A 23,354-nucleotide genomic window follows, 5' to 3' on the forward strand; every position below is an offset into this window, starting at 1 on the left:
GGCTGTAGTTACTCTCTGATTAATTGACAGTGTTTGGCTCGGTGTCCTCCTCGATATTAGTAGTGTATGTGTGACTCTACCTCTGCCATTGGAAGTGATGGTGTGTGTCTACATTAGATTACATTACAAGGCAAATATTTTTTAAGTAATTAAATGCTGCTTTTCCCTATCACCTTCTTCCCTCACCCCAAGATTGTTATGAAAATGAATTTCTGTGTTAATAATGACTTGCTGCCAGACTGTTCTCCTTCACACACCCTTTCAGGCAGGAAAATTAATATTGGCAGATCCTGTGTTTTACAGGCTGCTTATGAATATCCATGAGAAACTAAATGTCATTTTTCTTTCTCATGTTACAGTCTTGATGCATTGTTTTCTCGCATATTGGAATATTGAAGGTCAGATATTCAGTGTTATGTATGCTACTGAAGTTCTTGGTTGATTTTGAGCTGAGTTGAATATATGTGCACTGACAGCTTTAGCTTGCTGAGATTACTGCTAAACTGGAACAGATGGTGATCTACAGTGTTAATCTGGGATTTATTTAGTCTCTTTTGCAAAGTACTAGAGATTCTAGTACTAGAGATTCTTCTCTGAAATACAATATTCAAGTTTAACATATTACATATGTTTATCTCAGTTGTCCTTTGTCGAATATCCACCAGCTCAGTAAAGCATAGAGAAGTATTTGAATCCTAAGAAGTATTTCATATCAATCTTTCACATTGCTGTTGTGGTAAAACCTACACACAGTAGTTTTAGCAAATGTGAATTCAGATTGGATTCAGGAATAGTATCAGTTTTGGGCTCATGTCTTGCCAATTTTCCCCTGAGGTGGTTTGAAAAACCTCTTTGGAGCATTGACAGGATTGTAGATGGAGAGAAAAGTTATGATAAACCAGATCTTATTTCACAGGAAACGACTCCCTGTGTACCTCATATATTCATTATTTCCCATTTGAGTCATTTAGAAGTCTCTTTTGCCAACCCTTATACACATTACACTCACAACCAAATCAAAAGAACAGTTCACTTACTGGGGAATGACCTCTTTAAGACTCTAATTATTAGTGTCTGGCTAAAGTTCTCTGTGTAACGACCCTCCCATTAGACCCATATCATGTCACATCAACAAATTAATGGCAGAAAAAAATGTTTTTTTAATTTTGTGTTAAAACATTGTTACAAGACCATTGTAAATCCCTTCCTATCACTGAAAAAGGCTCATTGCCATGTTGACTCACCCTCTGCCTGTGTTTATAATCTTTAAATTCAGGTTTCTAAATATGCAGTTGACGGGCTGGCACTCTGTACCAAAACATCATACAGCTGTAGAATAATTCAAGCTCATTGGTTGAAAATTGCTTCTAATTGCCACAGCCAAAGCCGTTTCAACGTCAGTGTGTTCACAGAGAAGGGGTGAGATGAACAGTGTTGTGGTTTGAGCGTGTTTGTTGTTGCTTGCTTTACGATCTCCTCTTCAGGAGATGAAATGCATGCTCAATTGGGTCAAGGTCTGGTGATTGGCCAGTCTAAAACCATCCACTTTTTCTCCCTAATGAAGTCCTTTGTTGTGATAGCAGTGTGTTTTGGGTCTTGCGGCACGATGAAGTTCCTCCAAATTAGTTTGGACACATTTCTCTAAGTTGGCAGACAGAATGTTTTTTGTAGACTTCTTCTGAATTCATCCTGCTTCAACCATCATCAATGAAGATGTGTGAGCCCACTCCAGAAGCAGCCATGCAAGCCCAAGCCATGACACATCCTCCACAGTGCTTCACAGATGAGCTTGTATGTTTTGGATCATGAGCAGATCCAATTCTTTCTCCACACATTGGCCTTTCCATCACTTTAGTAGAGCTTAATCAGTCACATGTTCCAATACTTTGGCTCTCCCAAGAATTGGGTGGTCTGATACAAACGTTGATATGTTCTTAGTTGTTAAAAATACCCGGAAATAAAAGCTGAAATTCAGATCTGTCATCTCATGTATATCTTTTGACCTCAAACTCAATTGTCTTCAGTGCATAGCAAAAACGAATGAATTAATCTTGCTGTTCCAATACCGGGGACTGCATTTGAATCCTAAACAATGAAGTATTTGACCCTGGCCTGGTGCTGTCTCTTTATCTGGAGCTGAACCAGCTGTCCACTGCTGGTTCTGGCTGCAAGAGCACAGCTAATCACGCACTGACAATGTCCCAGAGAACAAAATCTCTCACCTGTTCCATACATTTGTCCTGTATGTTTGTTTATGAACCCTTTTGCTGTTTCTATTAATCCTTAATTAATGTGAATTACTATGACTCATTGAAATGAACTGCAGTTGCTTCTAGCTGAGTCAGATTAGCTTGACAGATTTTGCATAATGTCTATAGCCACTTATCCACACACGGATAAAGGACCTGTTTGGGCTATTGCAGAGCAATAAAGGTCATGTCTATTGTTAACGTTGATAATTGGAGGAATAGTAATTTATGTCTGGCGAGTCAAAATCAAAATAAATGGCAGGATTGCTACCTGGATTGTGATTTCATATTGCATTCTATGATTTCATATTGCTTATGAAATCATAGAATACATTTTAAGCAGAAGCAAGCTGAGCAGATAATGTATCCCAAAATGAGGGCGACTGAAGAAAAATGAACACGAGAACATTCAGAACAGAACACAAAATTATGGCGCACAGCCACATACAGTATTACTTAGGGAACAAGGTAAGAAGCGATTGTAAAAATTGGAGAATATCAATGAATAAATTAGCACTAGGTTATGCAAAAAGCGTTATGTAAATAAAATTGAATTTAATTACTTTGAAAAACCAATGACTAGTAATTTGTTGTTTGAGCAACTGTGTGAAATGTGATGGAAATGTTGTCAGTCAAGCGACAGGAAGGCAGTGTGCTGGCAGTTGTAATTGTTGCTTGAATGTAAGTAATGCTTCTGTTTCACCCAGGGTTCACTTGAATAAACTGCTCTACGGACTGGGTTATTCATTTTGCACAGAACCACGGTGCTCACTCTTCATCTTCCTGTGTCCTCAGACGGGTGTACACCGCTGAAGAAAGGATGGGAAAGTTCCAGAAGCCTGTGCTGGGATCCCCGGAGCCCACCAGGCAGGGAGTGGGCACTAACCCTCCGTGTCTCGCGGAAACCTCAGCGGGGAGAAACTCGGGTGAGCGTTGGGCAGCGCGGGGAACATATAGCGGAGGTGTCGCGACCCAGGCACCTAAGCGTAAGCCGCTTAAAACACTAATCGCGCTAAGCTCTCGTGTCACATCGTTTGTTTACTCTCCCCGAGAAAATCAACAACCCGGAGAGCTTTAAAAATCACCCTGCCCTTTTAATTGCATTAGTGACCATGTGCTCCCTTTGCGTCTTACACGTTTCATTATGTAATCGCACATTTCTCACGTACAGACCTCCCGACCCTGGAGACAGCCTGTGGGCTTGGAGCGGACCTCCTCGATCTGTACCAGACGGGCCGTGCCTCTGATATCAGTATTGAAGTTGGGGCCCGGGTATTCCAGGCTCACAGGTACTGTGTAAACGGCTGTGCAAGGCTATGGCAGCCTGTGTTCTGGCCATCTCACGGGATGTAGTGTAGACTGGTCCAGAGTCCCACAAGACGATGTCTTACGGACCAGACCATCATTACATTACATTTATATTACGGACGTTTAGCAGGTGCTCTTATCCAGAGCGGCTTCAACAGTTTATATATTATTTACATGCAGTCCTGTTATACGGCCGAATATTTACCAAGTATATTACGAGTACCATTTTTACAAGACTTTTGTAACTCTCTTTTAAAGTAGAGCATCGTCGTATCTTCATATTGTCTGAAGACAGGTGTTTGTCTGAATGCCATCTTTTTTTTTCTTTAAATACAAAGTACAAAGTATTTTGCGATTGCTTCATTTTCTGAGGGGTTATAGTACTAATGGTCCTGAGTTAAAGATATGCTTTCTGTGTCAATATAATTTCACTTACATGACAGTTGAAGCATTTTGCGAGCCCTGTTTTCGAATATCATATTCACATTGCAACAGTTTCTGTCAAAGAAAAAGGTTTTTAGAGTATGTGTCTGCCTTTCAGCTGCATGGATACCGGCAAAGATTATGGCCCAGCGAGGAGTTTTCATCAGATTACTGCGCTAATCTCAGTTCGGCGTCGTGTAATTTTCGATGGCCGCATCAAGTGTGAGATAATTCATTGCCACAGGCTCATAGACTTTGCCTCATCTCCAGCAAAATGGCTGCTGGGGACAAGGAGATTGGCACCAGCTGCTGATGACGTGCCAGGCAGACTTGGGTCAAATGCGTAATTGTTTTGGATTCAAATACTGCAATTGAGCCAACCAAGAGGGCCTGAAGGGTTTGTACTCTCTGAGAGTATTTCATAGTTTCCAATACACATGGTAAATGGTAAATGGTTGGAATTTATATAGCGCCTTTATCCAAAGTGCTGTACAATTGATGCTTCTCATTCACCCATTCGTATACACACACTCACACTCGCATACCAATAGGGATAGGATGCCATGCAAGGCACCAACCAGCTCATCCAGACATGTTCAATACACCAGACATGTTCAGTAAAACAGAGAAAATTACTGTTTGAATCCAAACAGGTAGAGTACATGTTTGACCCTTGTCTAGTGCCGTGCGTGGTGATTTCTCCGGCCCTTTCCTTCAGAAGTGAAGCGTTGAAGCACCAAGCAGGCAGCCCACAGCCCCTGCTTCCCCGGTCCCTTCTGTGTATCCGGCAGCCATCTAGAGATCCCACTCCATCACTTCCACCCAATACTCTGCACATTTAGTCTGGCTATTGATCAGCCCGTTGTGTATTAAAAGCAAGATCAATATACTATGTCATGAAGGATCAGACGCCATTTTATCTAGACTACCACATACTCCTTTAATTCTGTGGAACTAATTGCGTTTAACGCATCTGTCCTCCTCCCCCCAAACCAGTTGTGATTAAATACGCAGTCTGTCTTGCAGAGAATATATTATTATCCTATCTGTTAGCCATCTGTATTATATTTCAGCTGTAATAATCCTGAGGGGCTCCAGAATTATTGGCAACGTTAATGAAAATGGAGATAATAAACAACATGGATAATGACCTATATTTAATGTTCAATATGGGAAAGATATCATTTTATTTACCTACATTTACTCTCATGTTTCTATGTTTCGGTGTGTCTGCATAGAACTCCCAATGTCATTGTTCATTTAAGACTCACCTGTGACTACTGTAACTTAACAGCAATGTGATAGACGGCAAATTCTATCATATCCAGAGATGAGAGGTCACGCTTGTGATCCATGTTTAATATATGTATTACATTGTAAATAATAGCTGTTGATTACTCTATTTAGGTATCAGTTCCGGTGTGAAGTTTAAATCTAAATGCATGTAAAAGCCATCCAATTCAATTGCTCATTGTCAAAGTTGACAGGTAGTTTAAACTTTATTAACATACATCTTGCACGGTAAATAGGGCAAAGCAGGGAGCAGGATTTACATTCCCTGATTTACACTTCCCTTATTGAACACCCCATAATTTCCTTGTATCACTGACAAAAAGTAGGATCATACTGGAAGTGATGCATATAAAAGGATTGAGCTAAACTTTGGCTGTCACTGTTTCTCTTTATATTTGAGTTGTTTCTCTGTGCTTTTCCTTAAGCAGACTCTTAGCCTTGCAATTTTTATATCTCTCAGCTTTTCCCCTCTCTGCTTCTGGCTGACAACAGAAAAAAGATTCCCCATCCCATAGATTTGTGCATCAGTGGCTTTATAGTGTGTGAGACAAGTGTAGATATCTGTGATCCTGTGTCAGAGTAACTCAATGGAGGGAAAAATCCAGCTCATGAGAGCTGCATGTATGTGATGCTGTTTGTGCTGTGTGTTGAATGGACTCTCGGTCCAGGAATGAACGTTCATTCGCTAATGGGCGCATGGAGGCCCGGAACCTCCTGGAGGAACTGGGTAATCCGTGGAAAAGACGGCGTCCGGAGCTGAATCGGGCATGTGTTCTCTGTTCCCGTAGGCCCATCCTGTGTGCGCGCTCCCAGTATTTCAGTGCCATGTTGAGCGGGAGATGGTTGGAGAGCTCCAGACAGTGCATCACTCTACAGGGGTAGGTACTACATCACATTATTGCCATTGGACAGAGTACATACCCGCCACCAGGAACAAGTGCGCTGAAAGACCCTAAAGAGAAGTACAGTTTCATGTGCTAAGATAAGAACTAGGGCCTATTTCATAAATCTGACAATGGATTATATCTAAAACTATTTCAGCACAATGCAATAGAATGATAAACATTTACATTGGAACAATAAACAGCTTACATAGCCAGACAAAACTATCATCCTAGCGAACAAGTTACACAAGTAATGACTCATGAGAACTGAAAACCAAACTGAAAAACTACCAGTCAGTTAAAGTTACTACATCGGGGGCTCACTCTACAGGGGCTGTCTCTGCGTTAGTGTCACGGCAGGGCCAGGCACTGTGTTAAGGGCCGCTACATGGGTTAGGTCATTACCTGTGGATACACAGGGGGGAGAGGGAGAGAGAGAGGAACAAAGAAGGGCTAGAGGGAAAGAAAGAGAGGAAAGGAGGGTGGGGGGTTTAATGGGTGGGGGTGCAGGCCCCAGTGAGAACCGCTGACTGGTCACCACTGCATGCAGTTGTTGTATCAAATGTCAAATGGAATTTACTGGAGAGAGACCAGACTGCACACACGTGAAATATCCGGCACCGAACATTACTCTATTGCACAATGATCTTGTTGCAGGCAGTAAACAATATGTGTCTACTTACTTATACAGCTGCTCTTTGGGAAGCCTGTTTTACAGCTCATATCATTGGTCACATGGTCATCAGAACAATGTGTGGGGAAACTGTTTCTCTGCGGGTACAAACTGTAATCCGCGTTCATTTTTCAGCTTCTTTCATTTTCCCGGTTAGGTAGGGTTAACAGAGTGCTCATACTATGCCCATTTATTTTCCTTTATACAGAATGAATCCATAGTGCTTGGACTCCCTGTGTAATTAATTTCCCTATTTCTCTTATTTTCTTGTGCTGGACAGAAATCTTCTCAGTAGCCAGGAATCCCAAAAAACACTAAAATTGCTTACGCTAAGCTAGTTAATTTTCCTCTGATTTTACTGGCTTCATGACAGATGCGGAGAAGTCCTCACACACCAAAGTGCATTACTAATTCATGTCGAGGGTTTGCCTGAATAAATCATGAGACGAGCGGGGCTGTCACTGTGTAAGGTTTCACTATCATCGCCGTGAGGCCTTCCACATTAGCAAGCGTGTTCGCCGCTTAGACGCAACTCTCTGCTCACTCACTGTCCGCAAAGTGTCGGCTTAGCTGCTGTGAGATAACTGATCAAGGATGGTTCTTCTTTGCTTTGTCTTTTGTTTCATTAAAATCTCACAAAGGTCAGCGTTCACTGCAAAAAACTACAAATAAATCAAGCTCAACAAGTAGTTGCAAGTCCAAGTTAATACTTTCAGTCCCAAGCCCAATATGAAGTGGCTCCACCAAAATCCGAAGGGGTTTAAGTTTTTAGCGAAAGTTGAGAATTTAGTAGGGTTTTAATAGGCGCTCAAAACAATCGTATAGCATTAATTTTGATTGGTTGAAAAGGTAGAAAGTTGTGAATGCTGTATGGCACTCTTGGGACCAGAGATTGAACCCAGGTCGGTATCCGCGATAGCAAACATCCAGCAGATTCTGCCCACAATGTTCTGCTGAGGATGGCAACATTCTCTGCTCTCTGACAGCGGGTAAATGGTCCCACCCACTGCTTTATTTGAACTCGTAAGCCTTCGTTGGCCAAGCGAAGCAACTCAAACTTCTTCACGCACTAGAAAATGATGAGGTCATTTCAGTATGCAGGAGGAGTATTCTCACTGTCCAGATCAGCAGGTAGACCGTGTATGTTCATGGATATAAGGCAGTATTTCCATTGTTTCAGCCTGGGCCCCGAGGAGATGGAGATCCTCTTGCAGTTCATGTACGGGGCCACTTTGGACCTACCCCCGGGAACCAATCTATGGTACCGTATGCTCCCCTCATCTTTCCCCATGTCCTCTTAAGCCCTTTGATCCTCACCTTTTACTTTGGTAGAATTCAAAGCGTTAAATAAATCGCTTTTAAATAAATTTCTTGCAGGTTGGCAAAACACTTTTCACACAGTTTAAATGACTCAAAGTAAAATCAAAGTGAAGAAAGAAGAAACGCCTACAATAATATAGTAACCAATAGACATGGTTCAAAATGGGACCCTGAATTGCAAGCTCTGCAAAGGCCAGTGGTGCTCCTTAAAATGGGCTCCCTGTCATTAGAGTCCAATTGGCTCCAGTCTACGTCTCATAGCATAGTATTGCCAATTGTTACGCATCTTTTACGGGGCGACATGGCTCAGGCAGTAAGAGCAGTCGTCTGGCAGTCGGAGGGTTGCCGGTTCGATCCCCCGCCCGGGTTGTGTCGAAGTGTCCCTGAGCGTGACACCTAACCCAAATGCTCCTGACGAGCTGGTCGGCGCCTTGCATGGCAGCCAATCGCCGTTGATGTGTGAGTGTATGTATGAATGGATGAATGAGAAGCATCAATTGTACAGCGCTTTGGATAAAGGCGCTATGTAAATGCCAACCATTTACCATTTTTACTTTTCAAGCCTGTCCTTTTCCAGCAAACAAAAAATGTTGGATGCATGGAATTCAACATATTTAGGCCAACTGGACCAAACAATTTCGGTATTTGTTCAAAGTGCACATTTCAGCAGACATTTTCCCAAGATATATCGTTCAGCCCTACAGAGATAACCTTTTAATGAGCTTAGTGCATACTGGATTATGAATTCCTGCCTTAGGTTTATGGAGTACAGTATGTATCTCATATCCATTTATCTGTGACCTTTTGAAACTACAAGCCCAATGGGTGGCAGAAGCCAGTGGAGTAGCACATTATAACCTACCATAGGTTAACGGAACGTCCATTGACTAGTGCGCGTAGTGACGCAGGACTGCCGCCCCTCTCCCAGTCAGGTGGTCTACGCTGCGGACATGCTGGGTCTGGACGGGCCGAAGGACGTGGCCGAGGTGGTGCTGACCCGGGACTACTGCCGCTTCTTCCCCAAGGTGGGCGCATCCCAAAACCTCAAGCGAATTACCCGTGACACAGCTAGCAGGAATGGCATGTCAAAGTTTTAGTCCATCCATCTTTAATGGAGTTAGAAACCAGTCTATTAATGATTCTCAAGGTGAACAAACGTCTAGTTGATGAGGAGGCAAGTGACTGGGGAAACACAACTTCTAGTGAAAGGGTGTCATGCTCTGAGTCTTCATCGCACCTCTGCAGACTATTTCAAAGCAATGACTCGATTCCCTTCGTATGATTAATCTGCCCACTGGCCATTTGAGACTATTAGCTACAAGAGTAAAATTATTCCTTCTTCGCACCATTGCCTGGGATTCATACAGTGTGGCAACTATGACCCTCCCCCTCAACTGAAAAATAATAGTTTTGGGCTTTTGTATTTGTTGTGAATCACGCTTTACTGTCTTTAGCAGCCTTCACCCAGAGTACAAGATCTCATGAGGCATTCTGAAAACAAATGAAGTGTGTTGATATGTACGATGCAAAACTGAAGTGGCATGTGAAACGGACTGAACTGTCCTTGACATTTCTTCCTCAGCCTGTGGATGGGGTTCAGAAGTCCATTCTTGAGTGCCTTTCATTATCTCATTCCCTACGATTTGAGCGCCTCTATGGTTTGTGCTTAAGGTGAGTAAAGTGTCCTTCAACGTATGTAATTTAGGAGCATTGTACAGTGGAAAGACCAGTAAACATATTTCTAAAAATCCCTTATTTTGTCGAACATTATTATGACAAGATTTGTAGCCTCAGGCTGGTAGCCTATTCAGGTCACTTTGATATGACCGTCTAAAAGATTATAATTCATTTTAATTCAGTTAATGAACATAAAATAATCACCGCAGGATGCATTCTGAAATAACCTCAACCTTGTTTGTTATAAACAAGACCCTTTCTCAATCGCAGTGGATGGTTGATGCAGTAAATAATACCTTAATGGAAATTCTGCCATAAGGCATTACCACCACAAAGTATCAACAAAGGTCTTGTCAAACAGGATGTGCCAAGATTGGATCAATCATTGTGAGACTGCTGTTCTGCTTGCGCTGTACTGCAGTGGATTCAAATGTGTTGTAATTCAGCCCGTATGGATCAGTGACGTATATTTGGCATACAGTATATGAGTGGCCAATGAAGTTGCTTGTATTAGTTGTTTGTTTGCATAGAGAAATACAGTTTTTCAGTGTTGTCGGTGGAACAGTCATTGTCATACTCTCTGTAACATGTAGGAGTCTGCTTTGTCTTGTTTGTTTTGGTCCTGTGCATTCTCTTGCTGATTAAGGTCCTTCAGGGGACATTATTTTTCAGCCAAACCTCCAGTTTCAGCATCCGGGCCCCACGCACTGATGTAACTGAGAAGCGGGGAGAAGTGTGTCAGAAGAATGGGGATTATCCAGTGAATTTGTGGGTGATTTTGAAGTGGGAATATTTTTTTACATTCCTAAGATGGCTGCGTGTTGCATGTTTGTGGCCTACTGAGGGATAGAGGAGCTGAAACGCCAACAGAACAGTGGTCTTGATGTTCCCAACCAGCTTCGAGCCGTTGGCTTCAATGAAACATAAGCTAGCTGCTGGATAGTTTGGGTAGATGAAAGGTGTCGTCAGGCCCACGCGTTGATTCTGGCGGGTGTGTTCATTCTCAGGTGGGTGGCGGAGCACTTTGTGAAGTGCTGGTCTGAAAGAAGCTTCGCCCTCCTACCAGCAGGGCTACAGAGACACTGCCTCACAACCGTGACTGAGGCAATGGTAGGTTTTTCCATGACATCACCTCCCAATGGCTCTCATGACCAGACGCACACAGAACCCAGCCCAATCCCTCTCACACACAAACATCCTTTTCCCATTTTCCCACAGCAATGCCTGCTGTGTTTCCATATGGTACTCGGGGGGGAAATGGCAAGACGCAAATGATCAAATGAAACGAATGACATCAGCCCACTTCATTCAATATCCTGAGTGTTAGAGGCTAAACTAAAAGAACAATGAGGATATTGACAGGCACAGTAATCAGCACTCCTAATTGAGCAAGTCTGTTTTCTTTCTGCTCTGACACTCCACAGATGAACAGAAATAGATCAGCAAAACTAAGACTGCATGAAATCCAGACGGCATTTTCAATGGCCTCTGTGTACAACAACTGGGCCTTCTGTTCCAACACATCCTGTTTTGTAGCTATCACTAGGGGCTTCTGCCCCCCACCCCTATTTTGTATTAGTTTTGTGGGGTTTTTTTTAAATTTGTTTTATTTATATATATTTTTGGATCTTTTTATTCTCCTTAAGACTCACCGGCCCAGGGTTGGCATGGTGGGGCTTTTTTTGCATACATTTTTTTTTTCCTCACGGTGCAATTTGGTAATAGGATATACGGTTTGAAAGCGTTAAAACTAATGGTTCTATATTTTAAGATGCCATTGCTTCAGCAACAACAGTTTTTTATTTTGTAACATGGGTGGCATGTGTCCTTTTGGAGTCTCCAAATGTCCTTTTTGGAAAACTTCCTAGACATAGCTTAGAAAAAACTATGCAGAATGCTCATTTTTGGAGATAGTGTCATCAAATTTGAATGAGGATTTCTTTGGGCTATGAGTCCAGTTGAGTTTTTTTAGAAGCTTGACAGCAGGGATGGTAATCTACTAATTGAAACGTTTCAACATTTTTCTAAATATTGCAGTCATTTCCTAAATTAATTAAATCTCTGCGTTTGTTAACAGTGACTGATTTAAATAATAATAATAATAATAATTATAATAATAATAAAAAAATTTTAACTTCAGAAACTAACTTCTTGTTAATTTTCCTCTCTTTTACAGGATTTTTCATTGCCCAAACTTTAAAAACCCATAGTAAATACTTATGTTTGTGTCTTAGCCTGTTCCAAACACTGAAACCATGCAATTAATAGGCCTGTAATTTTGGCATAGATATTGTTGAGGAAATATTTCTGTTGCTTTTCCTCCTTGTCCCTTTTAGGTGGGTGAAGTTGTTACGGCAGTGATGTTGAAAAAGCACTCAAGTCAATAGTTGTTCAAACTACAAATCTTTAGTTCAAAATAAAACGGATAAATCTGGGGAATCAGTGTGCCCCGTGCAAGAGGCTTCAAGAGACCAGAGAGTTCCAAAGTAAAAGTGTCCTAGCCTTTATGCAATATAGCTAATCAATCGTCTGTCATACAAATCACATTGACTCTCTTAACTCTTTTAATATTTTCTGTCATTCTATGACAGCTGAGCTGTCTTAAGCCCCCATCTCTGCAACGTCAGGCCGCCCAGCCTGCACGCATCTTGGCCTGCATTCACTCATCATTTTAGTGCTAAACAGCATTTCAAATATAGTATATAAATGTATAGAAACATTTAGAGAAAGGGTATTTTTGCACACGATTCTCAATGTCATTAATAAAAACATTTAAATTAAATTTCATCATTATTCAAAACATTCATAGTTTCAAATAAAAGCATTTTGATCAAACTTCAACAATATTTCAAAAGAATCTATTTTAAAATGTTGCCAAATTTTGACTGGTTTTTACATCACAAATGTATGCGTGTCTGTCCACAGACAGTGAAGAACGTGGTGTCCCTGCTTTGTAGCAGCGAACAGCTGATTGGTAGCTTACCTGAGGTGAAGTGGGCCAAGCAGGCCCTGGCCTTGGCCAATGAGCTGCAGGAGGCATGTCTGCGCACCATTGTGACCCACCTGCCCGAGGTTACCCACACGGTCGCCTTCCACACCCTCCGAAGGGTAAGGTATACACCAGTGGTCTACACCAGTGGTCCTCACTCCTGGTCCTCACTCCTGGTCCTGGAGAGCCGCAGGGCGTGCTGTTCTTTGTTGTTACTCAGGACTTAATTGATCAATTGAAGCAGTTAATCACACAGTTAACTCGCATCACCTGGTTTCTTGGGTTTGAATTGGTTGCTGATATTAAGGCGAAAACAAGAACCAGCACATCCTGTGGCTCTCCAGGACCAGGAGTGCGGAATATTGGTCTACACAGTTGTCTGTGTCCCAAGAGCTAGAGCTCAAAGTGTTTAACGCATGCATGAAATTCAGTATGCGTTCTCAATTATACATTTATATAGTCAATATGCCTGAGCCATGTACATCTCTATTATTAATGCATCCAACATTCTAATCTTCTGTCATTTTCACTTTATGAATGCAACTACGTGTGGTGTACAGTAGTTCATTAAACATTTATTTTTCCAGTAAGTGATTGAGCATAATTATTTTATACATTTATTTTTTGTTTTGTTTGGGTATCACAAAAGACAAAACATTGTCACAATACCAATCTACAATACACAACATGTTCAGTTCAGTACATAATTTACAATACAACACACGTTTAGAACACATGTTCACAGTTTTCAATTCAGCTTTCTGGTTTTCCGTGCAGTAATTATAAGAATATTCAATAAATAAGCGTTTTGATAGTTCTGTGTGATTATCCAAAATGTGGCAATGTTAGGATCTATATTGAGATTACTTTTGAACAAGTAACTATTCCAAAAATAGTCTAGTTTTGGGCACAACCAGAAAGTGTATAATAATTTCCCCACATTCTCTCCAGCATTGCTTGCCACTGAATTTCCTATTTTATCTTGGGATAAACAATAATTATCTTGTTATCTTATTACAATTATCTTATCTCATTATTTTCCACTGTTACTATTTTCACATATCTGAAAAGGTTTTCTATAATTGTGCTTTTTTGTAATATTTGTATTATTTACCATTTGTCAATACTCTCTGAACATTAATTAAATATGTATTTAGGTAATCAATCTCCCTTCAATCTAAAATATTCTTAGTGGCATAAAAGATTCTTAGCATTTATCAAATGAGTATTCTACATAACCAGGGTTCTAGACTGCGACCAAAATGGTCGCATATGCGACCATTTTTTGAGAGTGTGCGAGCTACAATTTCACGTGGTCGCATTAGTGCGAGTGCATGATGATCACCGGTGTTTTGGTGCCGCTCCGGCAGCGAATATCACACGGGTACTGCGTTAGCCATTGTGGTTGAAAATAGTACTTTTTCTTCTTCACTGGCTCAGTCGCTCTCTCCCTACCTGCACTCTTACTGCCTGTACCTTCATCATTAGTGCGCGTGCACGTAGCGGCGCTGAAGACAAAAGGCGCCAAACAAACAAACAATCAAAAAAAATGAAGCGGTCCATTACAGATTATTTTAAAAAACAAAGTGAGGAGAGAGAGAGAAGGAGGCTGGTGGAGAGGGAGAGCCAACAATATGTCCCGAATCAGACACGACTGATGATGAGAGTGCAGGCAGCAGGGAGAAGAGTGCAGGTGGAAGCAGGGAGCGACTGATGAAAAAAAAGTATTGCTTTCGAACACAATGGCTAACGCAGTACCCGTGGTTGCGGTACGAACGGGTGAATTTAGATTCAGATTTCCTTTATTGACATTGGAATACCACAAAATTCAGAGTTCAGTGTGGTGATGGCCTTGGGATAAAAACTGTTCATTAATCTTGTGGGTCCAAAACATTCAATGTTTGGCAGTGTTCAGTTCACGTATGAATGCTGCAGCTAATAAGTTATGCTGTTATATAGGGAGGACAACCGAAAAATTTATTTCCGGAAATCAACATGAATATTATGATTATTAGGGTTTAACCTTAAATTAACGTGTGCTGGACAATAATTCTGCTTAGGTTGAATTTTAATGTGACAAAATGACTGTTTTTGTGGCTTTTAAGCGCTCATTTTACCAGCATTCCATCAATGTTAAATGCTGGACCCCGACGGCACCGAAAAACAGGCAGATTTCACTGCCATTCCATTCTTTACGTATATGGAGCTCGAAAATGGTGATGCAACAATAGCTTTTGCTGGTTTACTTCACGCGCTCATACATGGCAGTTGGTGGCAGTTCGAACTGTCAAAAGTGTGACTGTAGCCAGGTCAATATTTTTGCTGGGTACTCGGTATGACTCGGTTTGTTCAAAATGGATGTAATGCATATTTTTGAATCTGGAACAATGTGTCTAAACAAGTCTCACTTGTTGTATAACATTTCAAAATGTTTAAATAATTTTTTTAACTGTATTTTTAACTTCACCGTCCAAAAAATGTCAGGTGGCGCAACCAAATATTTGTCAATATATTTTCCCACTATTTATTTTAAGTAAAACTTTGAGATTGTTTGAGATGCCAAAACATGAAAAAATTATTTGAATGTACTCAATATGTATTCAGACTAAATATGTTTTATAGAAAGACGTGATATATGTCATGAATTTATCTAATTATTTTACAAGGAAATAATGCACTCGGACTCGGAAATTTGCACGTCATGTCATTGACCCAGCTCCACTTTGCCCTCCCTACTGTTATGCTAAGCAAAGCTGTTATGCTTTGCTTTTATGTTTGTTATGTTTTGTTATGTTCAGATTAACATATTTTGCAAATAACAAGTCTGGAGTCACTGTCAATCTTTACATCAATGCAAAACTAGGGTATGCAACTATTCATCAAGGTCATTGATTAATACCATGCTGTACAAAGAAAAAAGGTGCGACCAAATCATATGCTGGTGCGACCAACTGAGAAAGCTGGTAGCACCAGTGCTACCAGTGGAAAAGTTAGTCTGGAACCCTGATAACTGCATTTTTTTCTGTAATTATCTAGTGTCTCTGACTGGTTAGTGCTCAGGTTGCAGCATCAGATGCCAGCAAGCCTGTTGTTGAAAACAGTTGTTGAAGGAGTGTCCTGCCCTTGAATGTACACTCTGGAGGCTCAGAGCTGTTTCTTCTTCTCAAGAATTTCACCAGCTCAGTCACACTCAGTCAGTTTACTTGGGTAAACAAAATGGAGGGCCAGTACAACAATTAGCCATTTAGTATTCCGGCGCTAAACTAGGGATGCTAAGAAATAAGCACCTGTTGGGAACCCTGCAACTTTTGTGCTGAAGGCTCAGGCTTCTCAACGGCTACACAGCTCTGTGATTTCATGTGTTTCAGCAGCGGCCGAGTGCCACTGGTTTACTGACCCTGAAAATCTGGAAATTTGAAGCTTAGTTACAGCTATAGTTATTACCGCGGATGCTTGTAATGGGGAAGGGCCACTGTAAGGAGGTGGGGACTATGGCGCTTCAACTCATCCAAAGGAGTTGCCCAGCTAACGCAAAATGTTCTCACAATGTTACTGGAATGTCAATGCTGTAACATTGCCACTACATGGCAGTCAACATTGTGTGAATGTTTGGTGTTGGCTGGGTGGGTAAAACAATTAATTTGCCAAATGAAGTTGATAATTTAATTTTTTTATTAAAGTTGAAAAGGAAAAGGAATAAAATGTAATTTTATTGTAATACAGTAATATCTTTAATTTATGTCTCATTAGTTCCAATATATTGCCTTTTGTTTGTTTGTGCAAATGAGCCATTTCTATCACATTTGCTTTTGTTTTAGTACTCTGCCCTCCATTATAGTCGCATGTATGTTGGATGTATTGGAGCGCATTGATTGTGTGAGGGCGTCACACTGGCCGGCTATCGGGTTACATGGTTGCTGCCACAGCCTACCGTTACATGAGCCTGGCGTGCCGTTGCAGGTGGAGGAGTTCAGCCTGGAGCCCCGCACGTTGAAGAAGATCTGCGCGGCGGTCAAGGACGGCTTGACCGTGGAAAACTGCTGCCGACTCTTCGCCGCGGTGGACGGTATGGCCGGCAACGAGGAGGAAGGGGATGAGTTTCCGGAAGAGATGGGCACAAAGGGAGATCAGGAGGTAAAGAATAGTGTTGTTCCAGATTGAACAAACAAATCTTTTTGAACTCGATATTTACCGAACTATCAATGGTACGTACTCAAAATATATTTCAGCTGCCGGGCTGATTCAATTGGCCACACGAGCTGAACTCCCTCCCCCTCGGCATCTCTATTGGTCCGCACACTGCCCTGACTCGTTCCCATCTTCCCTATCTGCGTACAAATAGCCTAATGACAAGGCATTTCGCCAAATTATAAAGTGCTATTACTAGGCTATAGAGCTGCAACTAAAAACTATTTTGATAGTCGAATAATCCATTGATTATTTAAACGAATAATTGAATTTGGATTATGAATCGTGCAATTACTCAGTGCCTCTTATTTAGCCATCAGCTTTTACATTTAGCTTGAGGTTGTTTTAGGCATGTGCTAAGTAACAATAAAGACAATAAAGATGCATATTTAATTCATAAATGCGTATGATAATGAACGCTGCTACAAAAGATAAATAAAAATTCCAATATCCATTTTTTTTGGTGAACAGGATTGTTGTGAATAATAGGTTGTAATACCACGGCTTGGCTATACTCGTTTCTGATTGGCTGCGTGGTTTGTATTATTTCCCAGTGAATGCACGGTAATAATCCACGGCTATGACGTAGTTGCAGTGAAAGTGGCCGTATCACAGTTTGAAATTAATAATAATTCAATACTATTGAAGATTCCATTCACAACTGAACATAATGGCATCATTTCGGTCAACATTATCTAGCAACAACAACATAACATTTGCCCGTCAACAACATTATATTGACATTTAAAAAGAAAAGATTCTCCAAAACCTTTTTAGCATGTATGGATACTAGAATTATTATGACAGATAAAATGCCCGCCAGTCCAGTAAAAAGTGGTCTGTCTGTCAAAACGCCTGTCTTGACGAGACCAAGTATTATGACTGGATGTTTTCCGTTTAAAGAAATTCTCACCCACCACAACCATCAGTTTTTTCCCATATTGCTATAGAAAGGGTTTGGTTTTAACAATGTGGTCTAGTCATAGTTTCCACATACATAGGCTACGTTTAAGATGACAGACAGTGTCGCTAACATTGATGTTAACATTAGGTAAATTAACGTTCACTAACGGTAACTACGATGGTTAACATCAGCTAAACTCTAGTTTGTGACAGGGGGTTAAGTTGTAGCAGTGTAAGTGGATGTGTATAGTTACATAGCTACGTTTCTTTCAAACTAAAGGGCAACATTTTAAACCTGCTTTAATTTAATGATTTATCCAGAATGCACATTGTGATTGCTAAACTCATTGCTAATTGCTAGTTTGCAAGGGTCTAGCTATATTCTGCGGATGTGCACATATATAAGTGAAATACTCTTTTCTCAAAATAGGAATTAAAATAAGCGGAGAATTGTTTCTCTGGTGAGTAGCTGTAATATAAGTGGAATAAACCACTCCAGTTCTAAGGAAATTAACGACTTCGGGGTTAACCAAGTCAGAGCATTCCGAGTCAGCATGAAAAACACATGCGATGATGTCACCCATTAATCGACAATTACATTTGTTGGCAACTAATTTGGTCATCGATTTTAGTCGACTACGTCGATTATTCGTTGCGCCCCTACTAGGCTATGCAAAAAGAATGTTCTGTATTTGAACTGTAGGCATTGTAAATATCTGATATTAAATCATTGATATGAAATCGCTTGTGCTCCCCTGTGCCGAGGCGGAAGCACTTCATGAACTCGATGTATTGATGAACAGAATGTACGGAATGTACATTACATTACATTATTGGCATTTGGCATGTACTGAATAGTCAAATTTACTGAAAGACTGAAATTAACTAAACATACTGAATGACTCAAATGTACTGATAGACTGAAATTAACTAAATGTACGGAATGTACTGTAAGACTTCAAATGTACTAAATAGTCAAATTAACTAAATTAACTGATAGATTCAATGGTATGAAAACTTGAAAGACAGGCCAACTCGCTCTGTGTCCTTACTGTTTAGCTGACTAATGCCTGCTGTGAGACTGACAGAAAAGGGAAATGGTAGCCTACATTCAGCGCAAGATAAGTTGCTCTTTTCTGGTTGAATCACACTTATGTTTCAATTGTGTTTAGAGGATCGCTATGGTGTTCTTTCATCTACAGATTTGTCATGGTGCGTTTGTTGGGCATTTTATCTACATTATATCATATTCCTGTTACAGGTCTGTTTTCGAGTCAGTGGTGCCGTGATTTGGCTACTCTAAATTCTACGACCCCACTGTTGTACGCTACCCACAATCAAACACTCTTAAAAAAATGTTTTTATAAAACTTTTATAAAAATGAGATCACTATAAAGTAGGAGTTAAATATATGTGAAATATTTTATTTTAAATATATTTAAAAAGACATGGACCCTTTCGGTTAAGTCTTAATTTTGGCAATTAACCATGCTCATCCCTCATTTTTTGCCTCATCTTGACTGAAAATGTTGAGTGTAGATATTTTCAAACATAGTTCTTCTTCCAACAATCACCTTTTGTCTTTCAGTTTCAGTCTTCTGTAAAACCACTGTTTTATAAAGCACACTGTACCAAGCCACACTTAGCATTTGTCTCTTTTAGCACTTTCCCATTTTCCTGTAAATTGAATCGGTTCTGTTTGACCTGCAGTGGGGAATTTGAGTCTGCTTGAGTATGATGTGCTCGTCCGGCCCCTCTTGCATATGAATGAGGGAAACCCATCATGGGCGTGTAGCAGGCTGCTCCTTTCTGCTGTACACTTCATTTACATTTGGGTGTAAGCTTCTTAGCAGATCCAGTGTATTTATAGCATCAGCAGTTTTTGCTGTTGCATCACAGTGCCAGGTGCATCTAATTACACTGAACAAGTTAGGTGACTGGGCGTGTTACCTAAAGGTTGTAGGATTGATTCAACACTTCCGTACTCCTGAGCAAGGTACTGCGTCTGAATTGCATCAGTATACAGTGCAGTCCGTAAGTATTGGGACAGTGGTACAATTTCTGTTCTTTTTGCTCTGTGCTCCAGCACATTGGCCTTGAAATTAAACTGAAAATTAAGTTAAAGTGCAGACTGTTGAGGGTATTTCTGTACATCCATATTGCGTGATCAATGTAGGAATTATATCACAAATGATCTATTTCCCCCCCTCCATTTTAGGGGATCGAAGGTTATTGGATCATTGTCTTAATTGGCTATTTCTGATTAGTCACGTGTATTCAATCGCTTCCTTAGTGTAGGTATACGAAACCTTTCAGAATCTAGTCTTGATTCTAGGCTTTTGATTGCCTTGGGAGTCTGTTCTTGCCATTTGTCAACCAGAGGGCAACAGTTGACTGTGACAGTCAAGGAAGCAATTGAAGCTGAGAGAAAGCTAAGTGGAAACGGGCAGAGAAACAGGCATTCAAAATCACCTATTTGGGACATCACTAAGAAGAAAGAGAGCACTGGTGAGCTCAGCAATCACAACGGGACTGTTGGCCAAGGAAGACCAACAGTTGATGACCGAAGATTTCTCGTAATAATTAAGACCCCCAAAGTTCTGGAAAAAGGTGGTGAGGACAGAGGGACAGATGAGACCACGGTTGATGAATCAAGAGTGATGGCAAGAGCAAAGTGTGGAGGCTAAAAGGAACTGCTGAAGAACCAAAGCACGCACCCCCCCTCATCTTTAAAATATGGTGGTGGGGGTTTTGTAGTTTGGGCATGGGCATTTGGGCTGCCACAGGTGCTGGTTCACTTACCTTCATTGATGATGTAACTGCTGATAGCAGCAGCAGAATGAATTTTGAAGTCTTCAGAATATCTTATCTGTTCAAGTTCAGTCAAATCCCTCCAAACAGTCGATACTACATCCCAAAGCATGGCATTGATCCCAAACATACACCGGTGCTCTCTTACTTCTTAATAATGTTCCAAACTGTTTATTTCGGTAAGCATATGTCAAGATTACTTTTTCTTTCCTTATTTCTCAGCCTCAGCTATCTCAAGCTTCCTTGACTGTCATTGGCACAACTCTGGGCCTCATTATATGCCAATAACACTCCAAAGGCAATCACAAACCTAGAATCACGACTAGATACTGAAAGCTTTCTTATTTGTTATACCTGCTCTAAGGCTGTGATTGCATACACCAGACTATTCAGAAATATCTGTGAAGCAAACCATCAATTAATTTTAGTCTCCTAAAATGGGGCGGGGGCTATGTATAAAAAGAGCTGTGATTCCTACACTCATCACCTGATATGGATGTAATTACCTACAAATTAAAGCGACCATCCTGCACATTAACCTCACATTTATGGTTTCATTTCAAATCTGATGTGCTGGACTACAGAGGCAAAAGACCAGAAATTGTACCAACTGTCCAAATACATACGGAACGTATCTATCTATCTTTCTATCCATCCATCGGTATAATCCTCTGCCTCTTTCTCTCCCTCTTCTTCTGTCACACTGTCAGTCTCTGTTTTACTCCCACCCTGCTAGCCCCTGATTAAGTTGACCTGCCTGTAAGGCTTGCTTAATCGATGACCTTGGAGTGGTGGGGCATGTGGGCCATGAGCATGGCCCCGGGGGAGCTCCGCGGGTTAAAGTGGGGGGGGGGAGCTTACTCTACGATGCGCGGTAGCGCCGCGGCTTTAATCCGGACCTCGCACCGCTTTTTATAGACGAGCGAAGAGGCGGGAGCAAAGGCAAGCCTTCAGCCGGTGACATCAACAATTTAGCTCAGGCAGATCAAGTAGACTCGGGGAGGAATAATGATCGGTCGCCATGGCGACGGGGCTCCGAGCAGCTGCTGATTTGCTCTCGCTCTTTCCTCCCTCCCTCCCCTCCCCATTCACTCTCTCTCACTCTCTCCCACTCCCACTCCCACTCCCTCTCCCTCTCACTCTCACTCTCACTCCTAGTCTTTCAGACACGAGGTGCGAGCTCTGCGCGTGAGGCTCTGGACGTTCCTGCTGCAGTCCTTCTTCGCCGTTCGCCACACGCAGGGATGGCGCAGCCTGTCCCCCAAGCACAGGGAGAAAATACAAGCAGGTAGGAGAAGACATTTTAATCCAGGCTTTAGCAGGGAGAGGCTCCACCCCGCCCCCAACCCCACCCCCACCCCCACGCTGCTTTAGAGCCACCCAGTTCAGCGAGGATACTCATAACAGTCACGCTGCAGGTAGCGTACATGCTAGCGTAGTAACGTAGTGCTCCAGCTTTGTTATTAGAGGTGTCTGTTACAGTGGCTAGGCACGTCCATCCATTTTGTGGCATCGAATGCTCCGCTAGCCCGATATCACCCGGTTTTACGCGTGGGGGAACTTACGTCGAGAATTTGGGAAACGCAATAGCCTATGTTCCGTTCTCCAGAGAAGGCTTCTGAAAGGCCATGTCCTCCATGGGCTTACGCAGAATTGAAAACAACAAACAGGAAATGAGTAATGCTCTCCGTTTGTATGCTGCTCTACAATGTGAGACGTAGGAATGCAACGCATGAATTATTCACCCGACAGGGTTGGTTTTGATTTCTCTTTGATGTTCCTTTCTGCTAGAACCACCCCCACCCCCGTCCTTACACAGTAACAAGCACAAGCTCAAGTAGACTAGGTTTCCTCACACTGGCTTGGTTCAGTTCTGATGCAGCCTTCTTAGGAGAAGAGAGGTGCTTTGAAAGGAGTTTTTTTGCCCAGTGCTTCTCAGTGGCGGCTTTTGAGAAAATATTAAAGCGTCCCCAGATTCCCGCTCTCCCGTGTAATTTTTTTCCCCCCCTTCCCCGGGTAATGAGAATCCAAAAGCCTGCAAGGGTTGCACTTTGTTGGAAATTCCCAGCCTGGAGACCTGCTCCGTCTTTGATGTTGCGCCTGTGATTTGAAACCGGCACAGATTAAAGGGGGGAAATTCTGACTGTCTAACGCAGGGTACACCGGACATCTGTGAGAATTTCTCCCTGCCTGCTGTGTTTGAAGCAGACGCCTTTTTTGAATTTGGAATGTGCGATATCGCGGGGAAAGCACTTGAGGAAAATTGTGAATGCCACCTGAAGAATGCTCCTCTCTGGCAGTGTGCTGTAGTCGTGCTATTTCCTCATCGCAATTGATCCATTTTTAATGACGGTGTGGTTTGCCTCTTTCCCATAGCTGCTCTTGACAAAGGGGACGGCAGGATACTTGGGAAAAAACCTGTATTCACCAGCTCACAGGTAAAGTGTGAAGTAAACATTGTATCATTAATACCTTGCGCTTTATACCGTGTGCTTTTGACTATGTTTTTTTTTTTTTTGTACAGTGAATGGTAATTCAACAAAAATGGTAATTCAATAATATTCTTATTCTGGTGACTAGAGCTATAATGCTGTGGATACTTGTTTGTTGTGTTGTAATGTACTAACACACATTTG

General features: G+C 41.6%; 1 protein-coding gene across 1 annotated transcript in view; it reads left to right on the plus strand.

The window, feature by feature from the left end:
- Positions 1-23,354, plus strand: part of btbd8 (BTB domain containing 8) — a 51,581-nt gene that overhangs the window by 19,270 nt on the left and 8,957 nt on the right. The window contains exons 4-14 of the mRNA XM_061237224.1: positions 3,045-3,175; positions 3,421-3,538; positions 6,062-6,151; positions 8,011-8,091; positions 9,079-9,175; positions 9,733-9,821; positions 10,835-10,937; positions 12,753-12,935; positions 16,777-16,950; positions 21,877-22,006; positions 23,095-23,156. Coding sequence (XP_061093208.1) covers positions 3,045-3,175; positions 3,421-3,538; positions 6,062-6,151; positions 8,011-8,091; positions 9,079-9,175; positions 9,733-9,821; positions 10,835-10,937; positions 12,753-12,935; positions 16,777-16,950; positions 21,877-22,006; positions 23,095-23,156 — 1,258 coding nt within the window. The remainder of the gene's footprint in view (positions 1-3,044; positions 3,176-3,420; positions 3,539-6,061; positions 6,152-8,010; positions 8,092-9,078; positions 9,176-9,732; positions 9,822-10,834; positions 10,938-12,752; positions 12,936-16,776; positions 16,951-21,876; positions 22,007-23,094; positions 23,157-23,354) is intronic.

The sequence above is a fragment of the Conger conger genome, chromosome 4 (assembly GCF_963514075.1).
Source record: "Conger conger chromosome 4, fConCon1.1, whole genome shotgun sequence".
Classification (NCBI taxonomy): Eukaryota; Metazoa; Chordata; class Actinopteri; order Anguilliformes; family Congridae; genus Conger; species Conger conger.